Source organism: Aptenodytes patagonicus, chromosome 1, assembly GCF_965638725.1.
Source record: "Aptenodytes patagonicus chromosome 1, bAptPat1.pri.cur, whole genome shotgun sequence".
NCBI lineage: Eukaryota > Metazoa > Chordata > Aves > Sphenisciformes > Spheniscidae > Aptenodytes > Aptenodytes patagonicus.
In genome coordinates, this window is record NC_134949.1 from 167,288,608 (window position 1) to 167,303,590 (window position 14,983).

The following is a 14,983-nucleotide window of genomic DNA, read 5'->3' on the forward strand; positions in this document are numbered from 1 at the left end:
CTCTGTAGAATAGTTTGTTGTTCTCAACTGGGGCAACTAATAAACGCTTGAGGAAGGAGCAAAAGGGAAAAGGCCTGTGTAGAGGGATTCTGCTGGTGACATCCAGAAGACAGGAGGCAGTAGTAAATGCAGGCTTCCTGCAGTTGTGCTGCCATATTTTAATTGTAATTACTTTTTGGAACCCATTTATACCTTTAGTTTCCACATCCTGTTAGAAGGAGTTCTATGGTTGTGTAGAAATTGATAATGTTCCCCAGAAAGATATGCTGAAAAAAGTTTATTTATTGTTGTGATAGCTTTTTCCTGACAGAAGAGCAATTAGAAACTGGGTTTGCTTTTATAAATTAATTATTGCTTTCTTCGTGCTTCAAAAAGGTATAAAAGAGTAGAAAGAAAACAGATGTTACAATATTTTCTTGTCTTTTTTTTTAATCACACACATTTCACTTGTGTGATGACCACGTTTGTTCCCTAAGTTTGTTGCCTAGAAATAGTACAAAGTCTTTGGTCACATCCTGAAATGTTATTGAAGAAATTGTGCCACAGAACTGAAATCATCATGTAAGTGTATATTAAGCATCTTCTGTGTGCTTCCTTCATTTTCAAGCTATGTTCTGCTGCATGTTTTCTAGTTCTAACATGCACATTACGGTTCTCAACTGGAATCTGGTAGGGCAACTGGCACACTTTATCATGTTTCCGTACTCGAGGCAAGACTGAATGGGAATCTTGGATTCAATGTTCAAAGTGTATACGTGTCATGTTAGCCTGGTGTTTTCTGTACGTGAATATGCACTGGCTGTTCTGAAAATCACACCTCGCAAGAGAAAGTACATTTAATGCAATTACATGTACGTTGTTGTTCAACTTTGAGTATAATTTAGGTTTGTGGCTGAGGTACAAGTGCTAATATTCTCAGCCTTAGTCTCTTTTCACTAACTTCCTCCTCGCTAAGGTGAGCTAACATCTGACAAAAGAGGTTTTCCCTCATTAGATCATAGAATCATTAAGGTTGGAAAAGACCTCTAAGATCGAGTCCAACCGTCCACCCAACACCACCATGCCCACTAAACCATGTCCCTAAGCGCCTCATCTACACGTCTTTTAAATACTTCCAGGGATGGGGACTCAACCACTTCCCTGGGCAGCCTGTTCCAATGTTTCACCACTCTTTCAGTAAAGAAATTTTTCCTCACGTCCAGTCTAAACCTCCCCTGGCGCAACTTGAGGCCATTTCCTCTCATCCTATCACTAGTTACTTGGGAGAAGAGACCGACACCCACCTCGCTACAGCCTCCTTTCAGGTAGTTGTAGAGAGCGATGAGGTCTCCCCTCAGCCTCCTTTTCTCCAGGCTAAACAACCCCAGTTCCCTCAGCCACTCCTTATCAGGCTTGTTCTCCAGACCCCTCACCAGCTTCGTTGCCCTTCTCTGGACACGCTCCAGCACCTTGATGTCCTTCTTGTAGTGAGGGGCCCAAAACTGAACACAGTATTCGAGGTGCGGCCTCACCAGTGCCGAGTACAGGGGCACGATCACTTCCCTGCTCCTGCTGGCCACACTATTTCTGATACAGGCCAGGATGCCATTGGCCTTCTTGGCCGCCTGGGCACACTGCCGGCTCATGTTCAGCTGGCTGTCAACCAGCACCCCCAGGTCCTTTTCCGACAGGCAGCTTTCCAGCCCCTCTTCCTCAAGCCTGTAGCACTGCATGGGGTTGTTGTGGCCCAAGTGCAGGACCCGGCACTTGGCCTTATTGAATCTCGTGCAATTGGCCTCAGCCCATCGATCCAGCCTGTCCAGGTCCCTCTGCAGAGCCTTCCTACCCTCGAGCAGATCAACGCTCCCGCCCAACTTGGTGTCGTCTGCAAACTTACTGAGGGTGCACTCAATCCCCTCTTCCAGATCATCGATAAAGATATTGAACAAGACCGGCCCCAAAACTGAGCCCTGGGGAACACCGCTTGTGACTGGCCGCCAACTGGATGTAACTCCATTCACCACAACTCTCTGGGCCTGGCCGTCCAGCCAGTTTTTGACCCAGCGCAGACTACACCTGTCTGAGCCGTGAGCCGCCAGCTTCTTGAGGAGAATGCTGTGGGAGACAGTGTCAAAGGCCTTGCTGAAGTCCAGGTAGACCATATCCACAGCCTTTCCCTCCTCCACTAGGCGGGTCACCTGGTCATAGAAGGAGATCAGGTTGGTCAAGCAGGACCTGCCTCTCATGAATCCGTGCTGGCTGGGCCGGATCCCCTGGTTGTCCCGCACATGCCTTGTGAGCGCCCTCAAGATGAACCGCTCCATAATCTTCCCTGGCACCGAGGTCAGGCTGACAGGCCTGTAGTTCCCCGGATCCTCCTTCCGGCCCTTCTTGTAGATGGGCGTCACATTGGCAAGCCTCCAGTCATCCGGGACCTCCCCCGTTAACCAGGACTGCTGATAAATGATGGAGAGTGGCTTGGCGAGCTCCTCCGCCAGCTCCCTCAGCACCCTCGGGTGGATCCCGTCCGGCCCCATAGACTTGCAAGCATCCAGGTGGTGCAGCAGGTTGTTAACTGCTTCCTCTTGGATTATGGGGGGTTCATCCTGCTCGCCGTCCCTGTCTTCCAGCTCGGGGGGCCGAGTACCCTGAGGATAACTGGTCTGACTGTTAAAGACCGAGACAAAGAAAGCATTAAGTACCTCAGCCTTTTCCTCATCCTCGGTGACAGTGTTCCCCCCCCCCCCGCATCCAATAAAGGATGGAGATTCTCCTTGGCTCCCTTCTTGTCATTAATATATTTGTAAAAACTTTTTTTGTTGTCTTTAACAACAGCGGCCAGATTGCGTTCTAGCTGAGCTTTTGCCTTTCTCATTTCCTCTCTGCACGACCTAACGAGATCCCTGTACTCTTCTTGAGTTGCCTGCCCCTTCTTCCACAAGTGGTAAACTCTCCTTTTTTTTTCCTGAGTCCCAGCTAGAGCTCCCTGTTCAGCCAGGCCGGTCGTCTTCCCCGCCCGTTCTTCTTACGGCGTATGGGGACAGCCTGCTCCTGCGCCTTTAAGACTTCCTTCTTGAAGATCGTCCAGCCTTCCTGGACCCCTTTGCCCTTCAGGACTGTCTCCCAAGGGACTCTCTCAACCAGCATCCTGAACAGGCCAAAGTCCACCCTCCAGAAGTCCATGGTTGCGGTTTTGCTGACCCCCCTCCTTACTTCACCGAGAATTGAGAATTCTATCATTTCATGGTCGCTAAGCCCAAGACGGCCTCCGACCACCACATCTCCCACCAGTCCTTCTCTGTTAGTAAACAGCAGGTCGAGCAAGGCACCTCCCCTGGTAGGCTCACTTACCAATGATGTGCTGTGTCATGTTGCCAAGTCTTGAACTGGTGCTTGCAGCCTAGCCGGAACAAAGCCTTGAGAATGTCTTAGTGGGTTTCAGGGAGTGGCAATATCATGTATGTTATCAAAGCTAAAGAAAAGCAAAAAGGGTTGTGAGTAAAGCTACAAAGGTAAAACAAATATGTTGTCTGCATTACATGAAATCTTATCTCTCTTCCTACCTATTAGCTGACGATTTCTGAGGGGTGTAATATTCTAATTTTTATCTGAAATTTTTTATGTGAAATGCTTGCTTTCTCACAGGGTGAAGCCTCCGAGGTAGAACTTTTTGATTGTGTTTCAGTGACTGCTATTGTGGAGTAAATTAGAATACTGGAAATATTTCCAATATTAATTGTTGTCCACAAAGTTTCAGTCTCTCTCTCGAAATGCCTTTATTGGTTAAGAAGCCTTTCTGGGTAGTGACCTTTCCTCTGTCCCTTTAGAGTTAGTGGCATACTCACTTTTAGAATTTATATCAGTTGTAGAGAGCTCTGAGATCTTCTACCACTGCTGTTTCTTCTCATAAGAATTAAATTACTTGGAACCTTTAATTCTAACGATTTGCAGATTTATACCTTCAGTTTTATATGAAAAAAGTTAACTTTTTAAATATGCAATGCTCTGTCAGCCTAGCAGTTTGAGTTGTGTTTTAGAGCGCTTCACAAAATCCCTTGCAGTATATAGTAATAGGATATGTGATTGATGTGGTACCTTATATGCCTTAGTTTTTTTCTCAGACTTTGAGGTTTGGGTTCATAATAGGGCCTATGGAGTTGCACGTGTAAGTTCAGTGTCACGTTAATAATCAGATTACAATGTAGATGCTTTTCAAATGCAGTGTATATATCTATGACCTGACCACAAAGCAATAACTTGAAACTGTGTCTTTATGGAGCCTTTAACAAACTTTTAAAAGTGTTTTAGGTAAATGAAGTATTTCTTTGCCTCTTGTTCATCAGGCCACTTAGTTTAGAACTATGTATTTTTTTTAAAGAATATTCTGGGTTGTATCTCATGTTATGAAGTTAGCAAATTGGAAGTTTTGAGGTGTGGCAGAAGGAGTTTTATAGTCTTTTTATACTCAGTGTTATTTCTGTCCTCTCTGTTTTTCCTTTTTATATAAATGTATACACACACACACATATATATATAAAAACATTAATTGTGTCTCCTAGTTAGAACCTGGCTCACTCGATGAAACCCAGATTGCTACAATATTGAGGGAGATACTCAAAGGACTTGATTACTTGCATTCAGAAAAGAAAATCCACAGAGATATTAAAGGTAAATTGTTTTTTATTTGTATTGTAATAATATTAGAAGAGCTCATGCAATATAAATGAACACCCTTCCAGTGTCAAATGTCTTAACTTCCACTATTTCCTCTTCTTTATTCCAGCTGCTAATGTATTGCTATCTGAACAAGGAGAAGTAAAATTAGCAGATTTTGGAGTAGCAGGACAACTAACAGATACACAGATAAAGAGGAATACCTTTGTGGGAACACCATTTTGGATGGCACCTGAAGTAATAAAGCAATCGGCATATGATTCGAAGGTAAGGTATTTCAAGGCATTAGCCAAAGTCCCTTCCTTTTTTAACTTGATTTACATAGGTTGGTCTTCAGAATGTAGGTAATAATTTTGGCTGTGTCTAGACAGGTGTACGTTTAGATGATACCTAGCAGCTAAAAGCTGTTGGCAAGGAAAGAAGCTTTCCTAATTTGTATCCAAACCTTAAGTTTCCTAGTGTATTAAGCTCATCCAGATGGCAAGAAATATTACGATATTGACAAGTATATCCTGTCGCCTTTTATCCCACTCTTTTGAATTAAAAAAATAGAGTATTTCTGATGGTTGTTTAAAAGTAGAAGAGACTAAATATATACAAAATGTTAATATGCTTCCACTTGTTGTTAGAAAGAAAAAAAAAAAGTCAGCAAGACTGTTGAAGAGTATGGATTTGGTGGGCGTGAAAGTGTTGTTTGAAAGTGCTGTTACTCACCTGTGGAAGAATGTGCTGCATAGGTCTATGCTACTCTCTGACCACGTTCTTCTAGATATTCCGTACAAGGAGGGTTTAATGTTTAATATCAAATTTACTTATTTGTAGATATTTACATTCCACAGGATTTTGATTTAGAAGAGTGGTACAGCAGTGTACTGAAATCGCAACACAAGCACAATATATCCATTGTAATATACAGTTGGATCACAATAGAAATATCTTTTGTTAGGGTAGAGAAGCAGGGTTTTTTCATAGACAAAAAATGTCTGCATTTTTGAAAAATGCTGTTTTAATTCAGGATTTGACAAATGACGTAAGTTTTGTGTATTTTTCTTTTAAAATATGTGAAACTGAGCAATGTCAAACCAAGTCCCAATTTATGTTCCTGATACTGTGCTCTCAAGATTATGTGAGGCTTTTTGGACTGCTTTATGCATATGTGAGCTGTGTATTCCTTAACTGCCGTACAGAATTGCCCATTCCATTCTCACTTTATTCAGTCCCATTCCCAAACTCTTTTGTGTCCTTAAGATATTCCTATTATTCTTTCTCAGACCATGTATTGCAAGGTATGTTTACAAGACATTCCAACACTTGTCTTTATTGCCTAAAAAATAATCAAAGTATGTGATTTTTGACATAGATACTAAAATTTCAACAGCTTCTTTCAGACTTTTGTAAATAATAATTCAGACTGATATATTTGAGAACATAGGATTTCCAGATGGCTTGTGTGAGAGAGTAAGTTAGCTGTAATATTTGCATTTCAATATGGTCAGTAGCTAATCTGAGAGGTGTACTCGATAGCAAAAATTTCAACTTTATTTTTCATTTTCTCTTGTAGTTTATTTTTCAAGTCCAAGTAATCCACGGGGGTGATAGTTTCTTTAGCAGCTAGATTTTATCAGCCATGGGGAAAAATAGTGAAATGTCAAAAAATGACTATAAGCTTTATATTAAAGCTACCACCTGTTTTTTTAATTTCTTTTCCTTTTTTATTTATCTTTTCCCATACCATTTATTTCCTTCTCTCCAAGCTATTTGTTCTTTGATAAAATGTCCCCGTAGGATCTTTCCCTTCTTTCTAATTTCTGTTATTTTGGCAATAGTTCTTACTTCTTCATCCTGTTTTGATTCCTTTCTTCATCTGAAAGTCAGCATCTTTTCTTATCTGCTTCAGTTTTCCCATATCTAGTTCTCTGTCCTTACTACTATAGAATTTCTAATAGAAAAATAAATATTTATTTTTAAAATGTTTTTCTCTTGCACATAGCCTGTTTTCTTTGACTTACAAAAGCTTCAAAGTCAGACTAAATTTTACTCATTAGAATGGAAGAGGAAAGACTTATGGCAGTACTGCAATAAATAGTAGTTACCAGTGACTTGCTGACTCTCATCTGAACTTAGAAGAATAATTTTTGTGCAAGATTTGAAACTGTAAAAATCGTAACTTGTGGTAAAACTTAGTGATGATATAGTGTCATCACTTCTTAAGGTCATGCTTCTCCCTCCCCATTTGGAGGACCGATTTGCGCTTGTTCTGGAGTTTCGTTGTCACAGACAGCGCATCCTTGATATGCCTAGTTGGCTACACATACAATTGGTACTTGCATCCCTGTTTTGAGATCCGTTCTTATCTGTGAAAGGAAGAGTTGCAGTTCCAGAGGATTTGGGGGGTTTGTTCTTGATGCTTCCAACACGAATGGGCTTCCAAAACCCATCTTGGACTTCAAAGAGTTCAGTGTGCAGCCCTGGTTTGTTGGACTTTTTCATTCATTTTTTGTGGAGGAAGGTCACTAGCAGTAGAAAGTTATAAATATATGAGGAAAAAAAGGAAGTATTTATATATGTGTGCGCGCGCATGTGGATATCTATGCACACATACTCATATAAATTTGATTTTTGTACTTTATATATACACATACTCCATCTGTGACTGAAAGTCTGGCAGAAGAAAATCTATCCATTTATATGGCTTTAACACATTCCTCTTGAGAAACTGAAATTTGGAGTAAATTGGAAGTAATAATGCTCAGTTGTTTAACATGAAGACTCATCTTCGCAGGTGACGTTTTTCTTTCATAACCAAGAAAAGCTTTCCTGCTAGAGGGAAGTTATTCACAATTATACTCAGACTTGAGGAGAGCTTAGCTGATAATGCTGTTATTAAGATAAATGAAACTCAGAGCTCATATACTTGTGTAATCCTCTGTGCTCAGTGCGAGATGGCAGTTCTGTAACATGGGTTAACAAAACATCATTTCATAAATTCGATGGTATGCTAATTGACTCAGCGTTGTTTTTTTTTCCATACTTACTTGCAAAGTTAAGTAACTAAGCTCTTAACAATAGAATACTGTCTGAATAAGGAAGAAGGAGCTTGTTTTCAGTCATGCTGTAGTATGTAGCTATGATAGTGGAATGGGTGCATACATTGCAGCTATCAGCCTGTAGTCCTCTATGACTTAGTCAAAGACAACCTAACATATCAACTGAGCAGAGACAGATGGATTAGAGGGACACTTAGTAAGGACAGCAGTGAAAAATGAAATCTCTACTCTATCCAGTACCTGGAAATAGATCTGTTTACAGCATAGCAAAGTTCCAAATGCTCTGTTTGGGAGTAAAACCAGACAGCTCACTTCAGATCTTTCCTGTTTTCCTGAGAATAAATCTTTGTTCTGCTTTCACTTCAAAAGAAACAGAAGAAACAAAACATAAATATTTTAATTGATATTTTGTCCTTTGGAACAGATGGTTCTGTGAAATTTTTTTTCTTTCACCTTTCTGAGGGGTTTATTCACCCATTCTTTTGACTTTTAATCTGTTATTTCAGGAGAACATAGAGAATTATGATGTATTACTTCACATTACTTCAGGCAGATTTGGAAATAGGGTTTGCATCTAGGGAGACAGCGTTCCCTAGAAGGAGTAGCACATTTTGATGATAAAAACCTATGAAACAAATATATTTAAATAATCTTCTCTAAAAAACCCAATATGCATATTGTGGCATCCAGTAACAATGTGAATCCAAGTCATCAATGAAATTAAATGGTAGCGGATCTAGCACTGGTCTCTGCTGCATTCTTGATTTGTCCCTCTAACTTGGCTGTAAGCCTTTGGATCTGCATTTTGCATGGGCATGACTTAGGGAAGTTTGATTTAGATCAGGCCTTCTTGGCCTACAAGACATGGCTCACAGGAGAAGGTCTACAAAGCAGATCAGGTAGAAAAGTGCTGTCAATATTTCAGAAGCTACTTCGACCAAATACTTCACTCGTTGAACTCTTGGGTTGAAAAAGTTGAATAATACTGTTCTAGACTGCATTTCTCTAGTCTGTGAAGAAGTAATACAGTGTTAAACCCCAGGAAAATTATATTCTGATCTATTAAATTTCTGATGGTTGTACTAGCTTGTTGAGGAAAAATCTTGTGCATGTTATAACATTTTCCTTTATGCCAATATTTGAGTCTTGCCCTATATTTACATAGTGTACTTGAATATGGTGGAAAAAATGCTAGTTTATAACACTCTAATAAGTAGAACCACTTTATGCTGTAGAGTAAAAACAACCAAGGAACTCTGTATACTTTATTTTATGTGGTTAAGCACATAAACCAGACTGTGTTAACAAGAACAAATGATTTACAGTAAAGGTTTAAAATCTGTGTTTGCAGGCAACACTGTTTCTTCTCGTTCTCCAACCTAATCTTAAAAGCATTGTTTCTTACAGGCAGATATCTGGTCATTAGGCATAACAGCCATAGAACTTGCAAAAGGAGAGCCACCTCATTCAGAATTGCATCCAATGAAGGTTTTGTTCCTCATTCCTAAGAACAATCCACCAACGCTGGAAGGAAACTTCAGTAAATCCCTCAAAGAATTTGTTGAGGCCTGCTTAAACAAGGACCCCAGCTTTGTGAGTTTCATCTGTTTGTCAATGTATAGTAGAGAACTTGACTGGTTTACATGAACTACATGAATAAGTGCAGTTCAGCTTTTCTAATATGGGGCAACATGTTCACCAGCATCTTTCTTTTTTTTCTTAGATACTGTATATATTTAAAATCTCATTTGTATCAAGACTGAAGTCTGGATTTCTTAATATTTCTATAGTGAGTCACTTAACACTCTCAAATGTGGTAAAAAAATATTTTTTTTTTTTTAAGAGACCTACTGCAAAAGAGCTCTTAAAACACAAATTTATTTTACGAAACTCAAAGAAAACTTCCTACCTGACTGACCTTATTGATAGGCACAAGAGATGGAAGTCTGAACAAAGTCATGACGACTCCAGTTCTGATGACTCAGATACGTAAGTTTGAGTTTGTGAAATATCCTTTGTAAATACAGGAGCCAAGTAGTTATTTTTAGCACATGTATTCCTGTGTTCTGTTGTTTACAGCTTTTCAGCTTAGCAGCCTTGGTAAACTAATGAAATCTTGGTTTCAGTGTTGCAAGGGATTTCATGCAAATTACAGTCGCTGAGAACAATTCTCGTGGCCTATTCTATACTACCTTCTCTCTTATGTAGGGTCTAGGGTCCTTCCTAGACATAAGGCCAACTGTTACTCCTGTCATGCGAGCAGAAGGTAAGTCTCACCCTGCACAGCCAAGTAGCAGTGTGCACATGCACTGTGCTGTGTGTGCATGTGGCCACCTAGGGAGGGGAGTTGTCTCCTTGGTGGCAGGCTGCCCCTCATTCTGGCTATCTGAGTAAACAGGCAGCAGCATATCCTTGCATGTAAGAGAGGGTTAGTGGACAATGCTTCCATAATAATGGGGTTTTGGGGTACAAACCATATTACCTAGGTTTTTTTATGAGGGTGTTTTTTTCTTTTCTGTCCTTCCAGAAAGGTTGGGCCATTACAGCATGATAGTCATGAAATGTCAAATTATTTATTGAAAAAGGAGGAGGGTTGTAAATATTTCCAGATTTCTTTCCTTTCCAATTTTTACTTCTCTCCATCAAATTTTGATGGATCTGTTCAATAGGTTCATGAGTTGGTTTCCTTAGGAAACCAAGTTACAAATAATTACGACTCAGTTAACTTTTTAACTTTGTTAGTCTAAAAGTAATTTTGAAAATAGTGGGTATCCTGAGATTACACACTTTTGAAAATCAAGTGAGGGGATTGCCACAATTTATTCACAAACCTGTTAAATTCCTCATCATAAAGAAAACACAACTGTTCTTTGCAATTCCAGTCTGTGTGCTAATGGCAAGCATCAGGCTAGTTATGAGCTGCCATTACAGCTGTAGATTTGTCCTACATTATTAACGGCTTGATTCCTGCCAGTGATCACAGTTCCAGCCCAAAACCAGGTCTGATTTGGAAGGTAAATTACTAGTCCTAAAACTAGTCTCAGATCAGTTACTAACTGAACTTCGAGGTTACAGTCCATTGCTCCTGTGGAATATCAGACCAGCTTTGATGGCTTGGTGTAGGAGAGTAGTGGAACTAGAATGGTTATTGCGTGCTTGTGAGACAATTTAACGTTATGTCTAAGCCTGCTTTCCCCTCCTCTGCTTCCACAGCAGCCCTTGTATTAGATGTGATAAAAGGGTGAGTTCATTTGGCATGCTGGAATACTAACTTTCCAAATCGATAAATATTTTACTGTTGGATCAGCTTGCTAGAGCTAACGTATACAAGGAAGGTAGACCTGCCTCTTTCAGTGACAGCCAGAAGTTCTGTGTGGCTTCAGGCAGAAATCTTGGAGAATTTTCTCACACTGATCATGTGCTTTTTGACTTGGTAGACCACGCCAAATACTTTTTGTACAGTGGCCACAACATGCCCTTTTAGTTGGTGGTTTTCTTGCAAATCACACTTAATTCACAGATCAGGAAGAAATGAAGTTAGAGAAGGATATTTATCGTAGTGAGAGGAGAAATGTAATGCAGTGACGGATTAGTGTCAGCATAAATATTTTTGTTCTTTTAACTTCGCAGGAGTTATAGAAAAAATTACTATGCCATCCACAAAAAAATGAGGCAAAAGATTGATTTACGGTGATGTAGTTTGTTAAAGCCATGCTGTATCTGTACTTTTTTAGCCAATTTTTTTGAAGTGGGAAATTACCTTGCTAACAGGCTGGGGATGAACCGTCTTCCTCAAAGGTATTCTAAGCTAGGGTCTCAGCTGTTTTTCTAGGCAAAAAAGTGAATTAAGTCTCCTAATTTTTCCCCCATCCCTAATGATTTGAGGTACTCTGCTAAAGCCAGTTTTCAGATAGCAATAAACCACTTCATGTTACTTGTTATGTAACTTGGGATAATGTTTTCCATCTGTAATGCCTCTCTTTTTCTTTTTGAAGTTAATTTAACATTGTGAAGTATCTTGGTTTCTTTTTTTTTTTGTTTTAATTTCCGCAAAAGATAAATTACATTACTTTTCATACTTGTCTTTATACTTATTGGCTTGCACAATAGAATCCTGATTTTTGGTCTTGACTGGAGTTTTTATGTTTAGCATATATATTGAATGAATATGGACAATAAGGTGTAGGTAATAAAACTTTTTTTCCCCCCTCCTCATCCCGAAGTGAACCAGATGGCCAGGCTTCAGGTGGGAGTGATTCAGGAGAGTGGATCTTTACAATAAGAGAAAAAGACCCCAAGAATCTAGAAAACGGAGCAGCCCAGCCTTTGGAGTTGCAAAGAAATAAGGTGCTCAAAATATTGACGGTATTATACAAGGAGATAATTCTTGCTTTAATAATTTAGTGGGGTGATTCTGTATTTTTTACAAGTCTATTTATTATATACCTTTAAAAGCATTTAAATTGTAAAATTTTCATAATTTTTGCTAAAAATGTATTTGCTACAGTTGCCTTTCACAAAACGTTTTGAGTAAGTCCTGAAGTTTGGGTATTCTGTAAATGTGTCCCTTTTCTGTAGTTCGTGAAATATGTACCAAAATATTTCTGTTGTTTGTGAAATATTACCACTGGAGGAAGACCAGGCAATATTTTATTTTTAAAATCTTCCTTCTGTAAAGTAAATTTAACCAGTACAGTACAAAGCTAGACTGGGTTTTGGGGAAGGCATTCTGGTCTTTTAGGAAAAAAAGTCTACAATGTAGCAAAGAATAGAATGTGCATGTGTCCAAAAAAAAACCCACCAAAAAATAGAATAAGGGATGTTTAGGAGCTGCTCCATCATATTTCCTGCAGCCTGTGTGGCTGGGCAAGTGGTTGCTACCCTGGCTCTGAAAATTCTGGGTGTGTGCCCTTATCAGAACTGGAGAAATATAAGAAAAACATTGTATCATACGGGAGGAACCTAGTAAATCTCTATGTCTGTGACTTAGTACATGCTCAGTAGTGTTGTCTGGTGGGGGTTTTTTGTTTGGTTTTTTGGTTTTGGTGGTTCGCCGCCCCCCCCCCCCCCCTAAATTTTGAGCTTGCATGTATTTGAGGTGCCGTAGCCTCAAATTTTAATTCAGCCTCCATTTTCCACAGTGCTTTGGAATAGTCTGTTGTAGAACACTTTACATATTTGTATATACATAGAAACAGATTTTTTCATAAAATGTAGTGTGTTGGAACTATTTTTTTCTTTAATTAGAAACAGAACACAATGCGGATGCTTTTTTTCAGAAATAAAATTGGTCAGAATTTTGTTTTCTTTAAAGGAAAAGGATATCCCAAAGAGGCCTCTATCCCAATGCCTGTCTACAGTTATCTCCCCTTTATTTGCAGAGGTAAGTTACTGCTTTAAAACTAACAATTCCAGGATTTATGTCTCTGAAAAATAGAAAAATATGATGAATGACAACTAAGGTTTCTACAACCCGTTTGGGACTTGATGTGTTACAGCTTTACCTGTACCCTTTGCTTTCATGCGTGTCTGCTTTTGAGAGCTTTGTTTTGCTTCTAATAATACTTCATATGCATGGTAGCAACATCGACCATGCTAGTCTAAAGCAATGAACATGAAAACCAAAAAGGTATGTAAATGTTTGGATTGCAGCATTGCATTTTTTGACACTACTTTATCTCTTTATCTGTCATTTTATCTGTTACAAATTTTAAGTTCTTCAGTGTTCCAAGATATGGCTGTGGACCAGATCAGCAAGAGCTTAACTTTTGAGTTTCAGTGTTGAAAACTGTATTTTGTTCCCATTTTGAATTTTATATTTTTTATATTTGTTTTTTCCAAATACTTAAAAACAACTTTAAAAAAAAACCCAAAACATATGAAGGGGAAGCCAGATATTTATGAAGATGTGATTATTTTAAAAAGTTGATAGAACTCTAAGAAACAAAAGCTCCCCTCTCACCCTAGCTTTGATATGACAATTTTTTATTTAAATAATGATTTCAATCATTGTAACTGTTACAGAAATAAAGTTAGAGAAATTGTTCTAATAAGAAGATGTTGTCTTAATTTTGTTCTAATGAATAAAGTCCTGTTTCAGAGGATTATCATCGAGTTTTGCATGCTGCTCATTAAGAATATTGAGTGCAGTAAAGCAATGAAATTTACATAAAGGGGATAACCTCTGTATTGGTTATTCAGACTCCAATATTCCGTCAGCCTGTCATTCTTCTATGTAAAGTGGAGAAACACTTTAAACCGGGATTTTTGGCATTTTCCATTGCAGTTCTTTAGGTATTACCCACTTGCTTCCCTCTGCTTGAGAATTTTCTTTCAATTCCCTACTCTTCCGTCTCCCAAACATTTTTCTGGTTGCTCTGCATCTCCTTTAGGTCTTCCTTCTCCTTTTCCAATACCAAGCATGATATAGGTCCTGCATCCACTGTCTTCCACACTCCATCCTCCATTTTTATGCTTGCTTTATCTTTCATTTTCTCTCCACCATGCCCTTTATTACCTGTCTTCTAGATATCTCTGCTCTGGGTTCTTCCTTCCCATGGTATTGCTAAGTAGTTGCTGTGTCATTCTTTGCCTTTCTTGCTTCCCATTTTCATTTTCAAGGCCATTCCTTTAATTGCCACTTGCTGATCCCTGTGGGTATACGATTCCCCTAGCACTGCTGCAGCAACACAAACATTTTTCACTGTAGTCCTTATTAAGATTGCCATTTACTTTCATCTCTATAGCATGTAGAGGCTACAGAAAAAATTTTCCTCACACACTTGTTTGTTGTATCTTTTCATGCAGTGGGAGAAGACTCTTGGTCTGGTAGCTGCTGTTTGGTTCATACTTCAGACTCCTCTTCCATGCAACTTCTGGTGGATAGCCACAACTTTCCCAAACTGTTCCAGAATCTCATTGCAGGGTTTCCTTTTTCTTACGGGCGTGGCTACTGTCTCTGCTCTGTCTAGAGGAAGCCTTATGTTACCTTTTCAGTGTTCCATTTGCTTAGCATTCAAACCAAAGATATCTGCACCCTCAGGAATTATTGCTAGCTAAATTAGTGAGTTACTCCATGGAATTACTCCAAAAAGAACAAAGCTTTTTCAGAGCTTTCAGAGCTTTTTGTCGTCATGGAGGCTTCAAAGCTTTTGACGCAGCACACAGGTGTAAAAAACAACTGCTGTCCCTATAAGTAATCTTACAGGGGAAAATTGTGCTTTGCATCCTTCTCCTTCAGTTGAACTCTGATACAACTTAGGAGCCTTGGCTGAAGAGGCTTG

At 39.3% G+C, this 14,983-nt stretch overlaps 1 protein-coding gene across 5 annotated transcripts in view; it reads left to right on the forward strand.

Annotated features, from left to right (window-relative positions):
* Positions 1–14,983, forward strand: part of STK24 (serine/threonine kinase 24) — a 63,311-nt gene that overhangs the window by 39,647 nt on the left and 8,681 nt on the right. For all 5 annotated transcript variants that reach the window (XM_076361882.1, XM_076361855.1, XM_076361891.1 and 2 more), the window contains 6 exons: positions 4,539–4,647; positions 4,763–4,920; positions 9,108–9,293; positions 9,544–9,689; positions 11,924–12,047; positions 13,015–13,083. In XM_076361882.1, the coding sequence (XP_076217997.1) occupies positions 4,539–4,647; positions 4,763–4,920; positions 9,108–9,293; positions 9,544–9,689; positions 11,924–12,047; positions 13,015–13,083 (792 nt within the window). The remainder of the gene's footprint in view (positions 1–4,538; positions 4,648–4,762; positions 4,921–9,107; positions 9,294–9,543; positions 9,690–11,923; positions 12,048–13,014; positions 13,084–14,983) is intronic.